The 16,964-nt window shown below is 50.4% G+C and overlaps 6 protein-coding genes across 6 annotated transcripts; 4 read left to right on the top strand and 2 right to left on the bottom strand.

The window, feature by feature from the left end:
- Positions 1-694: 694 nt before the first annotated feature.
- On the top strand, positions 695-4,996 carry N7508_004893 (CDR ABC transporter; the record flags this gene model as incomplete). Its single annotated transcript, XM_058462959.1, has 1 exon — positions 695-4,996. One exon carries the CDS (start codon positions 695-697, stop codon positions 4,994-4,996), a length of 4,302 nt encoding a protein of 1,433 aa, XP_058319437.1.
- Positions 4,997-5,675: 679 nt separating this feature from the next.
- On the top strand, positions 5,676-6,197 carry N7508_004892 (uncharacterized protein; the record flags this gene model as incomplete). The annotated part of the gene is made up of 1 exon (XM_058462958.1): positions 5,676-6,197. One exon carries the CDS (start codon positions 5,676-5,678, stop codon positions 6,195-6,197), a length of 522 nt encoding a protein of 173 aa, XP_058319436.1.
- Positions 6,198-6,885: 688 nt separating this feature from the next.
- On the bottom strand, positions 6,886-8,917 carry N7508_004891 (putative alpha-L-rhamnosidase A; the record flags this gene model as incomplete). The annotated part of the gene is made up of 2 exons (XM_058462957.1): positions 6,886-7,755; positions 7,811-8,917. The coding sequence occupies 2 exons, from the start codon at positions 8,915-8,917 to the stop codon at positions 6,886-6,888; spliced, it is 1,977 nt and encodes a 658-aa protein (XP_058319435.1).
- Positions 8,918-10,099: 1,182 nt separating this feature from the next.
- Positions 10,100-12,872, top strand: N7508_004890 (Kha1p; the record flags this gene model as incomplete). Its single annotated transcript, XM_058462956.1, has 3 exons — positions 10,100-10,234; positions 10,287-11,366; positions 11,418-12,872. The coding sequence occupies 3 exons, from the start codon at positions 10,100-10,102 to the stop codon at positions 12,870-12,872; spliced, it is 2,670 nt and encodes an 889-aa protein (XP_058319434.1).
- Positions 12,873-13,053: 181 nt separating this feature from the next.
- On the bottom strand, positions 13,054-14,034 carry N7508_004889 (uncharacterized protein; the record flags this gene model as incomplete). The annotated part of the gene is made up of 1 exon (XM_058462955.1): positions 13,054-14,034. The coding sequence occupies one exon, from the start codon at positions 14,032-14,034 to the stop codon at positions 13,054-13,056; it is 981 nt and encodes a 326-aa protein (XP_058319433.1).
- Positions 14,035-14,978: 944 nt separating this feature from the next.
- Positions 14,979-16,768, top strand: N7508_004888 (deoxyribodipyrimidine photo-lyase PHR1; the record flags this gene model as incomplete). The annotated part of the gene is made up of 2 exons (XM_058462954.1): positions 14,979-16,177; positions 16,228-16,768. The coding sequence occupies 2 exons, from the start codon at positions 14,979-14,981 to the stop codon at positions 16,766-16,768; spliced, it is 1,740 nt and encodes a 579-aa protein (XP_058319432.1).
- Between the last annotated feature and the right edge of the window lie 196 nt (positions 16,769-16,964).

The raw sequence follows: 16,964 nt of genomic DNA, 5'->3' as shown, positions 1-16,964 counted from the left end.
TCAAACAACAAAATAAAGAGCCTCATACAATAGTTGGAAATAGGTATAACTTTGATTGTGGCTAATTTTACAAGTGCAGTGGAAGTTGATTTACCCCTAACGCGTCAGGAGTTGGCCAGACACGCGGAATTCCGAAATCGAGATCCAATATGGAGTTTACCCCTAAACGCCGCGATCTAATGGTCGGACTCGGGGGCTCCAAAGCCCGAGTGGATTTATGACTCAACCATAGTGAGTATTAGTGTCCTAATTTGTGGTTATGCAGTCAATCAGCACCTGATGTATTAGGGCTTGCAGTTGGCAGGCTTTCTGTATGCAACAGGAAGTAATCCTTGTTCAGTGGCGTGGAAATCAGAACTCGAAGGAAAATATGCGTCTCACCCCAACATCTAACCGTTACAAAAAAAGAAATGAGAAAAAGCTTGCATGCTCGGCCAATTGTCGTCCAATAAGAATAACCGAAGTACCAAAAAGATCGTGGCGAAAAGTCGGCGGAACGGAGTCCGCTCCTCCGTGATAGACCGGAACGTGGCAGGGCCGATGCATAAACCTCTAAACTCCGATCTACACTCGGTTTATTTGTTGTCCGTCTCCGCTTCGAAGATTTTGATGATCTTTATTAAAGGCAATGGGGCCTAGCTCTCCTTAAGATTTTCTCCCAAGGCTCTCCTATACACATCTCCAACTTCTCATCATGGAGAAGGACTATGATGAGCCGGAGTTTGCTCCTATTACGGGGAAGGTCCCCACTGTTCTAGAAGAACAAGAACAGGAGGCCCTGACGCGTATCGCTTCTAGCAAGCTCGGCCTACAATTGTCTACCACTGCCAGTGGAAAGACATTACAACCTCATCTCGATCCAACTAGTCCACACTTCGATCACCAGCGATGGGCTCAGATGGTACTGAATCAAGTTAATGAATCCGGCATTGATATTCCCCACCAAGGTGTCATCTTCTCCAACCTCTCCGTCAGCGGTTCCGGCTCCGCGTTACAATATCAGGAAACCCTCACTTCCAGTCTTCGAGTTCCATTCCGTGCCGCTGTCAGAGGTTTGACTGGACGTGCTCCAACCCCTAGAGAGATCCTTCACAGCTTTGATGGATTACTTCAGGGGGGAGAGCTTGTCCTTGTTCTGGGACGGCCAGGCAGTGGATGTACGACATTCCTCAAAACTATTACTGGACACTTGGGAGGACTGTCACTGGATCCCAGCAGCACTCTTCACTATGAAGGTGTCGACTTCGAACACATGATCAAGCACCACCGTGGTGAAGTCGCCTACAACAAAGAAGTCGACCTCCATTTCCCTCACTTGACCGTGGGTCAGACCCTTACATTCGCCGCCCATGCACGAGCTCCCCATGAGCGTCCCGGACAAATGTCTCGCAACGAATATGTTGAGACTCTCACCCAAGTTGTTCTATCAGTTTTCGGTCTATCACATACCTTCAACACCAAGGTCGGCAATGAATTCGTTCGTGGTGTCAGTGGAGGTGAGAGGAAACGAGTCAGTATCGCCGAAATGTTCCTCTCCCGCTGCCGCATTGGAGCTTGGGATAACAGCACCCGTGGACTCGATGCAGCTTCGGCCTTGAAGTTTGTCAAGTCGTTGCGTCTCGCCGCTGATATGGGTAAGTCCTGTCATGCTATTGCCGCCTACCAGGCCTCGCAGTCCATGTATGATCTTTTCGACAAGGTTGCCCTTTTGTACGAGGGTTACCAGATTTACTACGGACCCAGGGAGCGGGCAGTCGCCTATTTCCAAGAGATGGGCTTCGAGAGACCCGAGCGCCAAGTCAGCGGTGACTACCTGACTGCGATCACTAACCCAGCTGAGCGCCGAATATCTCCTGGCTTCGAGGGCAAGGTGCCCCGTACCGCGAAGGAGTTTGCCGAGCATTGGAAGAAGAGCCCAGAGTATCAAGCTCTGCTGAAGGATATCAACAACTATGAGGGTGAACACCCACCGAACGGCAGCGACGCGAAGAGACTTCAAGACAGCCACAACATGCAACAAGCTCGCCACACCCGCGACAGCAGCCCTTACCTTCTTTCTATTCCTATGCAGGTGCGGCTTTGCATGGGCAGAGCTTACCAGCGAATGCTTCAAGATCTACCCACGGTCATGTCTCCCGTCATTGTCCAAATCATTCTGTCTCTCATTATTGGTTCCATCTTCTACAATACCCCCGACTCCCCCAGCTACTTCTTCCAAAAGGGAGGAGCTATGTACTTTGCCGTGCTCATGAACGCCCTTCTCACGATGAACGAAATTATGCAGCTTTATGCCCAACGTCCAGTCGTTGAAAAACAGGCCGGCTATGCATTCGTTCATCCATTCACCGAAGCGCTTTCCAGTATTGTGGTTGATCTACCGATTAAACTGATACGTCTCTCGTTCTTCACCATTGTGCTCTATTTCATGGTCAACCTTCGCCGTGAACCCGGGCCGTTCTTCGTCTTCTACCTTTTCCTCCTCACTGCTGTCTTAGCCATGTCTGGTCTCTTCCGTACCATCGGTGCACTGACCAAGACGATCGGACAGGCTATGTCCTTTGCTGGTGTGCTGGTCTTATGTATAGTCGTTTACACTGGATTTACTTTGCCTCAACCGTATATGCATCCGTGGCTTTCTTGGATTCGTTGGATCAACCCCATCTACTACACCTTCGAATCACTCGTTGCCAACGAGTTCCACGGTAAGAACTTTGATTGCACAGCGTTCATCCCAAGCAACCCAACTGGTTCCTCTTTCATTTGCTCTACTGTTGGTGCAGTAGCTGGCGAGAGAACCGTCTCCGGTGATGCATTCATCATGGAGAACTACCAGTACCAGTACTCCCATGTCTGGCGCAATTTTGGAATTCTCGTTGCTTTTGCCATTGTCCTCAACTGTACCTACCTGATTGCCAGTGAGTACCTCACCGATGACAAGTCCAAGGCCGAGGCTCTGGTCTTCCGGCCTGGCCATGCTCCCAAGTATCTCCAGCAGGAGACTACCATCGAACATGGCTTGGAGGAAGTCAACAAGCTTGAGTTGCAACGCACCAACGATACCATTCACCTTCCCGAACAAAAGGATATACTTTCCTGGAAAAACCTGAACTACGAGATTCCTGTGAAGGAAGGAACCCGCCAACTCTTGGATAATGTCAACGGCTGGGTTAAGCCTGGCAGTTTGACCGCCTTGATGGGTGTTTCTGGCGCCGGAAAGACGACCCTTTTGGATGTTCTCGCACAGAGAGTGTCAATTGGTGTGGTCTCTGGTGATATCTTCGTCAATGGAAACCCCCTCGCTGCCAACTTCCCTCGTCGCACTGGTTATGTCCAACAGCAAGATCTTCATCTTGATTCGACTACCGTCAGAGAGGCTTTGCGCTTCAGTGCTATGCTTCGCCAACCTCAGGCTGTGTCCAAGGCCGAGAAGTTCGATTACGTGGAACAGGTTATCAAGGTCCTTGGTATGGAGGATTTCGCCGAAGCTGTCGTCGGAAGCCTAGGAGAAGGTCTCAACGTCGAGCAGCGCAAGTTGCTCAGTATTGGTGTTGAGCTTGCTGCTAAGCCTACCTTACTAATCTTCCTCGACGAGCCTACCAGTGGTCTGGATTCCCAGAGTTCATGGACTATTTGCCAGTTCCTTCGTCGCCTCGCAGACCACGGCCAGGCTGTCCTCGCAACCATTCATCAGCCTAGTGCTCAATTGTTCCAGACCTTCGATCGCTTGCTCTTCCTCGCCAAGGGAGGAAAGACTGTCTACTTCGGTGACATCGGCGCTGACTCGTCTACCCTTCTGAACTACTTCGAAGGCCACGGAGCCCGCGCCTGTGAACCCCTCGAGAATCCCGCCGAGTACATTCTCGAAATGGTAGCTGGTGACGCTTGTCCTGAAGTTGATTGGTCAGACGCCTGGAACAGGAGCCCCGAATACGAAGAAGTTCAAGCCGAAGTCCATAGACTCCACAACAGCCACAAGCCATCCGTCCACGAGCCGTCCCTTGACAACGACAATGCGGAGTTTGCCATGCCCCTCACCAGCCAACTATACTACGTTCTCGAACGAGTCTTCCAACAGTACTGGCGCCAACCAGAATACGTCTTCTCCAAACTAATCCTCGGCACCGTCTCCGGTCTCTTCATCGGCTTCTCATTTTGGAAAGCCGACAACACGCAACAAGGCTTCCAAAACGCTCTCTTCAGTATTTTCCTTCTCTGCACAATCTTCAACACCCTCGTCAACCAAATCATGCCCCGCTTCGTCGCCCAGCGCTCCCTCTACGAAGTCCGCGAACGCCCGTCCAGAATCTACTCCTGGAAGGTCTTCATCCTCTCCCAAATGCTAGTCGAAATCCCCTTCCAAGTCATCCTAGGAATCTGCTCCTGGGCTTCGTTTTACTGGTCCGTCTTCGGCGCCGATCAAGACGCCGAACGCCGCGGTCTGATCCTTCTTTACATCGTGCAATTCTTCATCTATGCCGCCAGTATGGCCCAGCTCGTTATCTGCGCTATCCCCGAACCTGCTCTGGCTAGTATGCTCGCCACACTCATGTTCGGTCTCTCGTTCATCTTCAACGGTGTCATGCAACCACCCAGTGACCTTCCCGGCTTCTGGATCTTCATGTACCGCGTCTCGCCATTTACCTACTATATTAGTGGTATCGGTAGTACAGCTCTGCACGGCCGCAAGGTCGAGTGTAATGCTGCCGAGATGAGTGTTCTGAGCCCGCCTTCTGGCCAGACTTGTTTCCAGTACTTGAATGAGTATGCCACTGCGGCTGGTGGATCGCTTTCCAACCCCAATGCCACTGAGAACTGTCAGTACTGTTCTATCTCATCAGCCGACCAGTATCTTGCTGCTCGTGAGATCTACTGGGGTGATCGCTGGAGGAACTATGGTATCTTCTGGTGCTACTTCATCTTCAATATCTTTGCTGCTATTTCGCTTTATTACCTGTTCCGGGTGCGCAGCTCCAAGGCCAAGATAAAGAAGTCTTGATCACATTGATCTGTGGTGCTTCTGCATTTTTTTTTGGTGTTCTTGTGAACATATTCTGTCGCCTTGTGTCAAGGTTCTTTTCTTATTTTCAAACTCTACTCTTTTAGATACCATACATACTATTCTCAAAAGTACATAATTTCTTCTTCGACTTTTGACCGCTGATTACTATGTAACACGCAATTGAGACTATTCCCAATAGTAGTGGCCGCAGCACCGTTGAAACTTGCCGAGCTTATTCTAGTTCTAATACGTCACCAGGTTCACCAACCTCTTGATCACTGCAAGCCTCGGCAGCTGGACCACCATCGGGGATATAACGTTAATCAAAAATAATACATGTATCAGCCTCGCTTCACCTGAGAATCTGTGACCGTATCGTACCAGCACCATCGGCACTAATCCTCGGCAGCCAAGAGAACAAGCTTAACCAGTTGATCGGGCCGTTTGACCCACTCCGAGGCATCCGAGCCTCCATTTCAGGTTTGTATAGCATCATCACTTCCGATTTCCCGATTCTTGGTAGAGTTTACATTTGACGCCATATGGATTTAAGATTCCGGAATTGGTATTTAACACACTGACTATCCCTTCATATACAATTCACTTCCTCAACATACCCATTGAATATATCCCTCATCTCCTATACGCAGTCATCCACCAGCAAACCCACCATAAAATGCCAGTCCTTCCCACTCTAGAAGGTTCAACCTTCGACGCCGACATCCGAGACCGCCACATGATTTATGACTACGCCGCAAAAGACACACACGGCAAACCCGAGAAATGGCGGTACGAAATGTGGTTTTACAACGAAGATCGCATCGTCTACGCCATCCACGGTGGTCCGATGGCCGGCCGAAAGAATTTCCAAACTGCGACATATCAGTGCATTCGTCCTGGAGAGCTATGGCAATGTAACTGGCTGGAGGAGACAGGCACAATCTGTTCTCTTGTTTTCGATATCCCGAACAAACGTATTACAACTCTACTTGCTTTTTCGAAGGGGCATTGGACGCAGAATGAGGCTGCTCATGGCGATAAGCGGAATCCTGAGGATCTGAAGCGTTGGAGGGATTTGGCTAAGATCGGAGAGTCGCAGGCTGATCGGGTGCTTTTGAGTGAACAGGCGGATATTTTGGAGGATTTTAGGGGGCCTGGTGATTTGGAAGCTATTCGGATGGAGTGGCCTACTTTGTAAATCTAGTTTTATGGCGTTTTGGATTTTGAAGCTATGAATCTGAATAGCCTTTTTAGTACTGCTACCTCTACCCGCGTTCGGCGTCCCCTGGCCAAGGTACACAGTGGTCTGTTTGCTCACCTTGTTAGGTTATTTGCTTTGGCATTACAAGTAGGCTGCCTGGTAGGGAATTAAACCCTAATCAGTGCGGCGGTGAATTGATGGCCTTTTGAAGTCTTCTACTATAACTATATTCATGGAGTTTGTGCAATATCCAAAGATACCCATTAGTCACCAAGATGTCCTTAGCTCCCGCTCCTCAGTCCGCGCAGCAAGATGCCTCGATATAAGGCGCCTTTCAAGTCAAGACCCACAGGATTGTGGACTTTGCCTCAATCCAGGCCTTACCATTCTCATGAAGAACCTCAGCACCTTTGACATCTTAGCCAAACCGAGCTCCAAAACGATTATAGAGCAGTGGCCGGTGCTTCTAGACCAGTGCTGGGATCCTATTATCGAGAGCTGATTTTATTCTGTTATATATCACTATCTCCCGGACTAATGGTTAACTCAAACTTCCACAGACATAATTGCAGTCTAAAATGCTACATAATGTACATCCCCGATACAGATAGGGCAAACACAAAGGATCTCAAAAAAAATAAAAAATTCATTGAGTCCTGAAATAAACATGCTAAATACCATCAAACTACTCACTCCTCATTTTCCAACTACCACCCTTCATCCCATTAGCCTTGCCATCAACAAGCTTAACCCGCTGCCCATCTTCAGAAATCAGACTCCCCTTAGCACCAGCAAGCACAAAGTCACCAGTAGTCTTGGCAGGTGTAACAAAAGCAAACTTGCCCACACCCTTCCCACCAGCTCGGAAAGAAGTCGAGAACTTGCCCTTAGCAGTCTCAAAGCCCGCATCAACAAACGTCAAATTGCCTACCTGAGGCGCAATAAGCCAAGTCGAGCCCCCCGCACTAGTGAGCTGAATACCAGCCGCATAAGCCGTAAGCGCGTATGTCGGACCAGTCGACCAACCGTGCGCATGCGAAACACGTGGGTCATTCGTATATGGCGCGTAATGCAATGACCCATCTGTTGAATAGCCTTCAATGAAAGTAGATTGTGTCATGCGCGGATCATTCAGCATGAATCCCCACTCGAGACGAATCAGGTCAAGGCCTGAGTTGGGTTTGTTGGCTAGATAGTGGGCTTGAAGCTCGAAGCCGCTGATGAATGGTGAGACGGTTTTGCCGGCTTCGGGTGCTGGTGCGCCGTATTTACCCCAGCGCGACGCTAGGGCGTTTGAGACTTGGACGGCTTGCGCGGTTGATTGGGTTAGGTTTGCTTTTATGGCCCAGGCGTTGCCGTCTTGGGGGTGCATTGTTGTTGTTTCGTTGTCAAAGTAGAGGCCGCTGGAGGCATCCCATAGTCTTTGGTTGGCGGCTAGCTTTAGGTTTATTGCTGTTTTGCTCCAGTTTGTTAGGGCTGCCTTGTCATTTAGTTCGATTGCGAGGGCTTGGGCGTCTTGGAGGACAAAGTAAAGAATTGCGTTTGCTTCGACGTTCTGCACTTATTGTTAGCAGGAGGTGCTTGGGAAGTAAAGATGAAGGTCTACTTACATGAGCCCCCATTCCAAAGCGTAGCCAGTCAGATGACGCGGTAATGTTGGCCAAGCCGGTCTCGTCGACACTGCTGATAGCCCATTCCAGACCGCGCTTGTACTGCGACCAGTGGTTGAGTAGCCAGTCTTTGTCGCCTGAGAAACGGTACAAGTAGGAGGCACCAATGAGACTGTGCAGGTGATAAGTGTAGCTCACTGACGCACGGAACCCCTTTCCAGCGTACGGAAGTTGTCCATTAGACTTTTGCAGGACAAACAAGGATTCCAAGGCCGTACGGACACTATACAAATCACCAGTACTGACAGCAATACTCTCGAGAGCAATGGACATATCACCCGGCCAAACAAGACGGTCACGCTTGGCACCGTCGGTGATCGTGCTGGTCCCGTTGGTGATGGTATAGTTGTTCCACCAGGTATCAGTCTGAGGAAGGTGGATATAATCTCCAGAGTTGATGGTACCAAGGTGAACGAGCGAGTTTCCATGCTTGGGGTTGACCGTAGCCAGCTGGTTAGTGTATGCACCGGCATACCAAATCTTGTTGATGAGCTCGTCATCCGAGTGGAAATACCCGGTGTAGGCGCGCAAGTCCTGGTCCGGGGCTGCGGTGAATTTCACTCGAAGGCTCTTGAGCGGTACGGTTGCTGTGGTGTTACTGACGACTGTCAAGTACCGGAATCCACCCCGGAGATATTTCTCCTCGGGGGTATACTTCCCGGCACCCTTGCCGACGTTGAGCCATAGAGGAGTATCCAAGCCAGCGTCGGCGGTGGCATCGCTTGCTTGGTTGCTGATGTATAGACTTGATTCGGAGAAAGTGACACCCAAGAATGCAGATGACGACGAGGATGAGCCTACATCGAGAGAGACGAGGCCTGCCACATTCTTGCCGAAGTCGTAGGTCACGGATGAGACGCCATAGAATGTGGCTTCACTGCCAGACAATTGTGTGAGAGACTTCGCTCCAGTTACAGAGCCATTGACACTATGAACAGAGGGTGGGATCAAGTCGCGAGACCTTGGAGCCAAAATATACTGCTCATATGGGATACTAGAAGATGCAGCGGCCAAAGCCGGAGTCAGAAGCAAAGCAGCGAAATGCATGACGATGGACTCGGATATTCCGAGAAATTGCTTTCTGCAGATTCATTCGGAGAACCGCTGGTTCTTGTACTTTCTCAAGGGGCAAATCTCCGACGCAAGGCACATCTAGCATTGTGGACCATGCAAGACCAATCGGGATCTTGTGGCCCTCAATTATCGGGATAAAAAAGACCGTACAGAAGCAGTGAGTGCATCGCGGGGTCTCTTCAGATACTTTCGGAATGGCCATCGGTTGATCAACAGCCCGACCTGCCTAACAGTGATGAAACTGTGGGGTTGTTTTGCGGGGATCTGCACGCTTCGTGCTTGTCCGGGAAAACGTCGCCTAAATTGTGGAGATTGGGGAAAGGGAAGTTCCATACAAAGGTGCTTCGGCAGGAGCTGATGGACGTTGGGTGTGTATATAGAGAAGCCTAGTGGAAGTATATGTGGTTGACCTACCCGGCCCAGGCGTAAACCTGCATTATTCCTCTGGATAGTAAAATTGCTAAAGGTAAAGCTATGCACAAAATACATATGCACATATATTTGCCAGATAGTTTCTGGTTCGTCTAACAAAAATATAGCAAATTGCCTTGAAGCTCTAGAAGCCTAGCACAAGCCCTTTCCGGCCAAGACCTCAGTACCATGTTTGCAGTCCCACCGGATTACTTTGCCAAGTTCGTGATTATGAAACGCGTGAATACGTATAACGAAGTGGATTATTGGACTGAATTTTCAAAGCCAAGAGCTACACGACTTCATGTGGTGTTTGACGTACCGACTGAAATCCACGTGGAAAGTCCAATGCGGAGATCCTATGGTACGATTTCGTAGTCTTTTGCATGCATTAGATAAATACTCCAGTGCTAGCAGGGAATCTGTCAAACAGCCGGGGATATCTGGGGTAAAAGCGGCTATGCGATCGGATGTGGGGACTCCATCTTTCCCCCTACCAACTCCCCCTAGACTTGTCAACGCAACCCAACTCTCTAAAGAATGAACGGAACTAACCAAACCTTAAGAAGACTAGGTGATAACGACATCGCCAAGCTTTGAAGGATTCGTGGGCTAACGTTTCATTGGAGCCTCCAGAGAGTGGGTTTAGTGGCGTAGCCCGTCTGACCTTCAGCTTCACCTTCTTTCACCTTTTCAAAAGCTCCCAGCTTCGCACTTCTGCCAGCCCAAGCTTGTCTATCCAGCATGGTGACCGCAACTACTACAGCTATGGCTACAGGAAATAGTACTGCGCGGGTGATCCCGCAGGGTGGCATTCTTGAGGGTGGAAACCCGACTACTTACGACACCAAGAATCCTCTGGTGCTGTTCATTATCCAGGTGAGTAGTTTCAAAACCCATCAGGATGACCACTCACAAAGTACAAATTCAGGCAGGAATAATCATCATCCTCTGCCGTCTGATCCACTGGCCCCTCTCCAAGATCCGCCAGCCGCGGGTCATCGCTGAGGTTATCGGCGGGATCGTGCTTGGGCCATCGGTAATGGGACGCATCCCCGGCTTCACCGAGACTATCTTCCCAACAGCCAGTATCCCAAGTCTCAATGTAGTCGCAAATCTGGGTCTGGTGTTATTCCTCTTCCTCGTCGGGCTGGAAACCGACCTCCGTTTCCTGGTCAGCAATTGGCGCATCGCCTTGAGCGTTTCCGCCGCGGGCATGATCCTTCCTTTCGGCCTTGGTTCTGCCATCTCATACGGTCTCTATCAGGAGTTCCATGATGATGGGAGTACCAGGCCCATTGAATTTGGAACATATTTGCTATTCATTGGTATTGCCATGGCCATTACGGCATTCCCTGTTCTGTGCCGTATCCTCACCGAGTTGAAATTGCTTTCGACACGTGTTGGTGTAATTGTACTTTCAGCGGGTGTCGGCAATGATGTCGTAGGCTGGATCCTACTGGCTCTTTGTGTTGCGCTTGTTAACGCGGGAAGCGGTATCACGGCGTTGTATGTGTTGCTGGTTTGTCTGGGATACATGCTCTTCTTGACATTTGCCTTTCGACCGGTTTTCCTGCGCTTCCTTGAGAGATCGGGCAGCTTGCAGAAGGGGCCTAGTCAGTCGGTTGTGGCCTTGACTTTGCTGATTGCGCTTGCTTCTGCTTTCTTTACGCAGATCATTGGGGTTCATGCTATTTTCGGTGGCTTTGTCATTGGATTGATCTGTCCTCATGAAGGTGGTTTTGCTATCAAGTTGACTGAAAAGATTGAGGATCTGGTCGCTACTCTTTTCTTGCCTCTTTATTTCACTCTATCTGGGTTGAGCACCAATCTAGGATTGCTTGACTCTGGCCTCGTTTGGGGATATGTGGTTGGGGTCATTGCCATTGCTTTCATCGCGAAGGTCGCTGGCGGAGCTCTAGCATCCAGGTGGTGCGGTCTGTTGTGGCGTGAGAGCTTCTCAATTGGCGTGCTGATGAGTTGCAAGGGTCTGGTTGAATTGATTGTGTTGGTCAGTATCCCAGTCAGCCTTGAAAGAGATATTCTACTAACCGATTTCCAGAACATTGGCCTCCAAGCCAAGATCTTGAGCACTCGCACCTTCACTATCTTTGTGGTAATGGCTCTAGTAACGACCTTCCTCACAACACCCCTAACAACCTGGCTCTATCCAAGCTGGTACCAAACCAAAGTAGAACGCTGGCGCCGCGGCGAAATAGACTGGGATGGTAATCCCGTCCAAACAGAAACCAGAAACAACAGCATAACCCTTGCAAAAGAGCACCTCAGGACAACACCCGTCCGCAAACTCCTCGTCTACCTCCGCCTAGACGGACTCTCAGGGATCTGCACATTAGCAGCCCTCCTCAGCAAAAATCGCAGCATCCCAACCCGCCTTCACCCAACAAAAACCCCTAAAAAAACCGACCAAACAATCGAAGACCAAACCCCAGACACAGAACCTGAAACCGACGAATCACTCCTCGGCGTCCACGGCGTCCGCCTCATTGAACTAACAGATCGTGACTCAAGCGTAATGAAAGTTGCAGCCGCAGGCGAACACGCCCTCTGGGACCCAGTAGTCAACACCTTCCGCGCTTTTGGCGACTGGCACGATCTTTCCCTCATGGCCGGCGTATCTATCATACCGGAATATTCCTACGCGGACAGTATAGTCGACATGGTGACAAATGATAACGCAGATCTGCTCCTCCTCCCCTGGAGCGAAACAGGCACACTAGCAGACCGTCAAAACGGACTCGAAGTTGATGCAACGAATCGTTTCGCGAATGGCATCTATACTAATTTCGTGGCTGATATCTTGGACCGCGTCTCTGGGCATGTTGGCATCTTCCTTGAGCGTGGATTGACTTCAACTGTGAAACGGCCGACACTTGATCGAACCATTAGTGGTGGTGGGATGAGCATCCAGAGCTCGATATTTGCGAGACTCCCCACGGGAAACCGGGTTCATCATGTCGTTTTACTTTTCTTCGGTGGTGTTGATGATCGCTTTGCATTGAGGTTGTTGTTGCAGCTCGTGCGGAATGATCATGTTACTGCGACTGTTATTCAGATGGGCGTGCTGGGGAATGACACTAGCAAGATGGCCAAGGCGACCGTTGCATCTGCTTCGGAGTCGGCGAAATCCCCTGCGTCCATGTCGCAGTCTGATCTCGTTTTCTTTGAAACGATTCGTGATTCCCTGCCTGAGGAATTGGCTGATCGGGTTGTATTTTCTTCACCAGCGATCCAGGAGTCGATCACTGATCCTGTTCGCATGGCTGTTGTTGCTGTGCGGGAGGAACTGAATCAGACGTTGAATAAGGCGAATAATATTGTTATTGTTGGGAGGCGGAGTGGGTCGTCTGAGGTTGAGTTGACTATTTCTGATGATGGCATTGGGAATGATACGCGGCAGACGCTTGGTGCCTTGGGCACGGCGATGGTTCAGCCCGAGAGTAAAATCTTTGGTAGTACACTTGTTCTTCAGGCTGGGTCGGCGGAGTATTACTGAGAATTTACCGAGTGAATACATCACGATAAGCACTGTTTCCAATTCAAAGTGCTAGTCAGAACTATATGTTGGTATTAATATGCTAATATTTTTAATGACGCCATATCCAAAAGTGTAAACAGATATAAAGACAGGGTATAAAATTCTATGCCAGCCCAAATTAAACAAAAGTAAAGACGCGTCAAGGATAAGTCAAGGCACCCGGCGACTGCGCAACCTCAGCAGAAAGCGGCGATGACGTCCTCCTGACCTCCCAAAACCAAGGCGCACTGTGTGAGCGCCGTTGCCTCCCGGATTCAACATTGGAGATTGGATCCGTTGACGACGGGAACGAGCTGACTTCGTTGATTTCGCGCGCGCTTGATGGTAGATCCTGGGAATCGTATGAGCCGCGCGCGATAGCGACTAGTTTGCCCAGAATCGCATATTCAAGTTTTAACTTGATGCTGTATGCGACTGGTTTGAACATGACCTGAACGGCATAGTAACCGACATATTCGATCGCGACGACGATAACGTCCAAACATAGAATGATGATATTAATGACTAGGAGTTGGAGGAGGATACCCTGTGGCCGGCCACCTGGTCGGAGACGGAGAAGTTTGATAGTTTCCCAGACGTAGATGCTTGAGATGATCAATTCCTGGATGCAGAAGCCGACTAGCTGGATTCGTTCCATGATTCGGTATCCGTGTGCGAATTTGCCTTCTGGGTCTGCAACTGTGCCGTACAGAACGACTGTTGTTGGGATGTGGAAAAGGACGGCGTCGATGCATATCATCCAGAGGACGCCCCAGAGGACTCTGTTGTCCTGCAGGACTAGGTGCAGTCGCGACCAAAGGACTACCGACTGGCCTGTTACCATGCCCCACCAGCTGATTATTACCAGGGTTATGGATAGCCATGGTGTTACGCCTGTCGAGAAGAAGAGGAGGACGAAGCCTAGGCAGTGGGGGATTATGCTTGCGGAGGCGATGAGGAGACTCCAGAAGTAGGTGCCGTGGTAGCGTTTAAAGGAGACGAAGCAGAGGACTAATAGTTCGATGGAGTTGTACCATGCAACTGCGGCAAGGGCGGCGAAGACTCCGGTTCGGAGGGTGCTCGAGGAAGTTGGGTCGTGGATTAGAGATGATGCGATATCTGAGGCCGAATTGGTCGCCATCGATCGTGGCGGGACATCGCTTTGGTCCCTCTGTATTAAGGAGATGGAGGGAGAGGGAGAAGGGGAGAAAAGATTGACTGCGGAATGGAATGTAGTTTCATTGAGGAATATATACGGCAATGTGCTGAAAACTCCGCGGCGCCGTGGAGAGGAGAGAGTTCATTTAAACTATTTTTTGAAGTGGTAGTTGATGTCCGGAGAAGAACGGAGACCAATCCATGACAGCTGCTCGGGGGGCCAAATCCTTGGTCCGCATGCGCTGTGAGAAAAAGCATTGGACAAGGCGACAGACGGGGATTCGCGCCGTGGATCACCGAACTTTGCGGGGAGATGCACTTGTAGATCTTTGACGCTTTTTTAGGACTTTCGAGTCGTTCGCAAAGGATGGCGATTGGCTGATCTGCGCTTTGGCGGCGGAATCTCGACTGATCCCCTATTGCACTCGGTCGACCCCGTTGTGCAATGGCGGCTAACCCATATTTCAGTGTGGCGTCTGTGAAGTTCCAGCGCTGCGGTTCCGGCGATCCCCCTTGTTGCAGGGTCTCCTTGCTCGGCTTGTTCCAGTGACACTGGTGGCCGGTACACACTCACTGGTTGACCATATTGCCGAGTGCGTTGTTCAGTTCACCTCAGGACGTTGATTGCTCCACAAGGGAGACGGGGAAAGACGTACCCGTGTGTCATCCATGCTGAATGTCAAAAAAAAAAAAAAAACTGATAGACACGAATTCCAGGATGTGGCAGAATGAAGGAATGGGAGAAAGTCTGATGAACATCGAATGGGCAGAAAGTCCAGATCGCGATCGCACCTGACGTCATTCGATCCGCGATCTCGATCTGATCGGAAGGTCGACTTTCTTGATTCCCCCTTGGATTTCTTCATGTTGTTAGCTCGTCCATATTGTCCATTTCGTCGTGTTATTCAACTCACGCGCTATCTCACCATGCCACCAAAGCGAAAGACCTCCACAGCCGAGCCCAATGGCTCGCATGCCCCAAAGAAAACCAAGTCCGATCTGTACCAGCCGCATCCAAACGCGAAGCAGACCGAGGACTTTGGCATTGTTTTACGTCAATTCTATCCCCCAGAGATGAGCAATGAGCGATGCCAAGCATACACAGATGGAGAGCTCGAACGTCCCATTGAGACTTTACAGAAAGCCTGCCAGGAAACTGCAGACAAGCGCCGGTCAATTGAACCTGGCAGGGCGGTTGTCCATTGGTTCAAGAGTGATCTGCGACTTCACGATAATAGAGCGCTGCATGCGGCATACCAGACTGCCAAGGAACATGGTATCCCATTGATCGGACTCTACATCGCTTCGCCTGAAGACTGGTCTGCCCATTTGACCAGTCCTGCGCGAGTGGACTTTACCCTGCGCATTCTGAAGCAGCTTCAAAAGGACCTAGCCGAGTTGGATATTCCACTCCACATGGAGACGCAGGAGACGCGCAAGGCGATCCCCAAGCGCATTGTAGAATTGTGCCAGAACTGGGGTGCCAAGCACCTCTTTGCGAACATCGAGTATGAAGTGGATGAACTGCGCCGCGAGGCCAAGTTAGTTCGCTTATGCGCGGAGAACGATGTTAGCTTCGCTCCGACACATGACACCTGCGTCGTCACTCCCGGCGCATTGGCAAGTCAACAGGGCAAGCAGTACGCCGTGTACACCCCATGGTATCGCTCCTGGTTGGCATTCCTGAAGGAGAATCCCGACTACCTCGAGGTATCTGAGGAGCCTGGCTCGAACCCTGGAAATGCGCGCAAAGAATTCAAGGATTTGTTCGACTGCAAGGTGCCAGCACAGCCAAAAACCCACGAGTTGTCCGATACCGAGAAAAAGCGGTTTGAGGAGCTTTACCCCGCAGGCGAGCATGAAGCTCTCCAACGACTGGACAAGTTCTTGGAAGCGAAAGGAAAGAAGTATGAGGAAATGCGGAGCATCGTGGCTGGCGAACACACTTCTGTCCTCAGTCCGTACTTTGCGTCGGGCGCTTTGAGTGCCAGGACTGCCGTCGTCACAGCCAAGAGAGCCAACAAGAACCAGCTCGACCGATATGACCCCGGATACATGACGTGGATTAGTGAAGTTGCATGGCGTGACTTTTACAAACATGTTCTGGCAAACTGGCCATTCATCTGGTAAGTAATTCGTGCCGACCATGACGGCTGCGCTAACCATTCCCACCCAGTATGAACAAGTGTTTTAAGCCCGAGCATACCAACATCGAATGGGAATATGACCAAGACCTCTTCCAAGCTTGGTGTGACGGAAGGACTGGATACCCGATCGTCGATGCTGCTATGCGACAACTCCGTCACTCGGCCTGGATGCACAACCGCACACGCATGGTAGTCTCGTCCTTCCTTACCAAGGACCTAATGTTGGACTGGCGTCGTGGCGAACGTCATTTTATGGAGAACTTAATCGACGGAGACTTCGCTTCCAACCACGGAGGCTGGGGCTTCGGATCGAGCACGGGCGTTGACCCGCAGCCCTATTTCCGCATCTTCAATCCTCTGCGCCAGAGCGAGCGTTTCGATCCTGAGGGCGAGTACATCCGCCATTGGGTACCGGAGCTGCGCGACGTGTCTAACAAAGCCATCCACGAACCTTATGCTCGCGGGGCTGAGGCTATTGCGCAGAAGAATGGGTATCCCAAGCCGATCGTGGACCATGCCAAAAGTCGCGATCGGGCGTTAGAACGATTCAAGAGCGCTCTTCAGAAGTGAATAGCCAAGTTAATAAAACAGTTCACTAAAGAGTTAGACGAAGCACTAGGAAACACTTGTACTTGTAAGAAATAAATCGGAAATTTTGGCCGATTTGGAGATTGCGGGTGAGACACTAGCGTATTTTCCCCGCAACGTTTTCTTGAACCCTGTACACTTCACCACTACATACTCCCTTTGTTGCCAATGACGCCCT

Source organism: Penicillium antarcticum (assembly GCF_028974205.1).
Source record: "Penicillium antarcticum strain IBT 31339 chromosome Unknown utg000005l_segment0_segment0, whole genome shotgun sequence".
NCBI classification, from domain to species: domain Eukaryota; kingdom Fungi; phylum Ascomycota; class Eurotiomycetes; order Eurotiales; family Aspergillaceae; genus Penicillium; species Penicillium antarcticum.
This window is presented reverse-complemented; position numbering and strand designations above follow the sequence as displayed.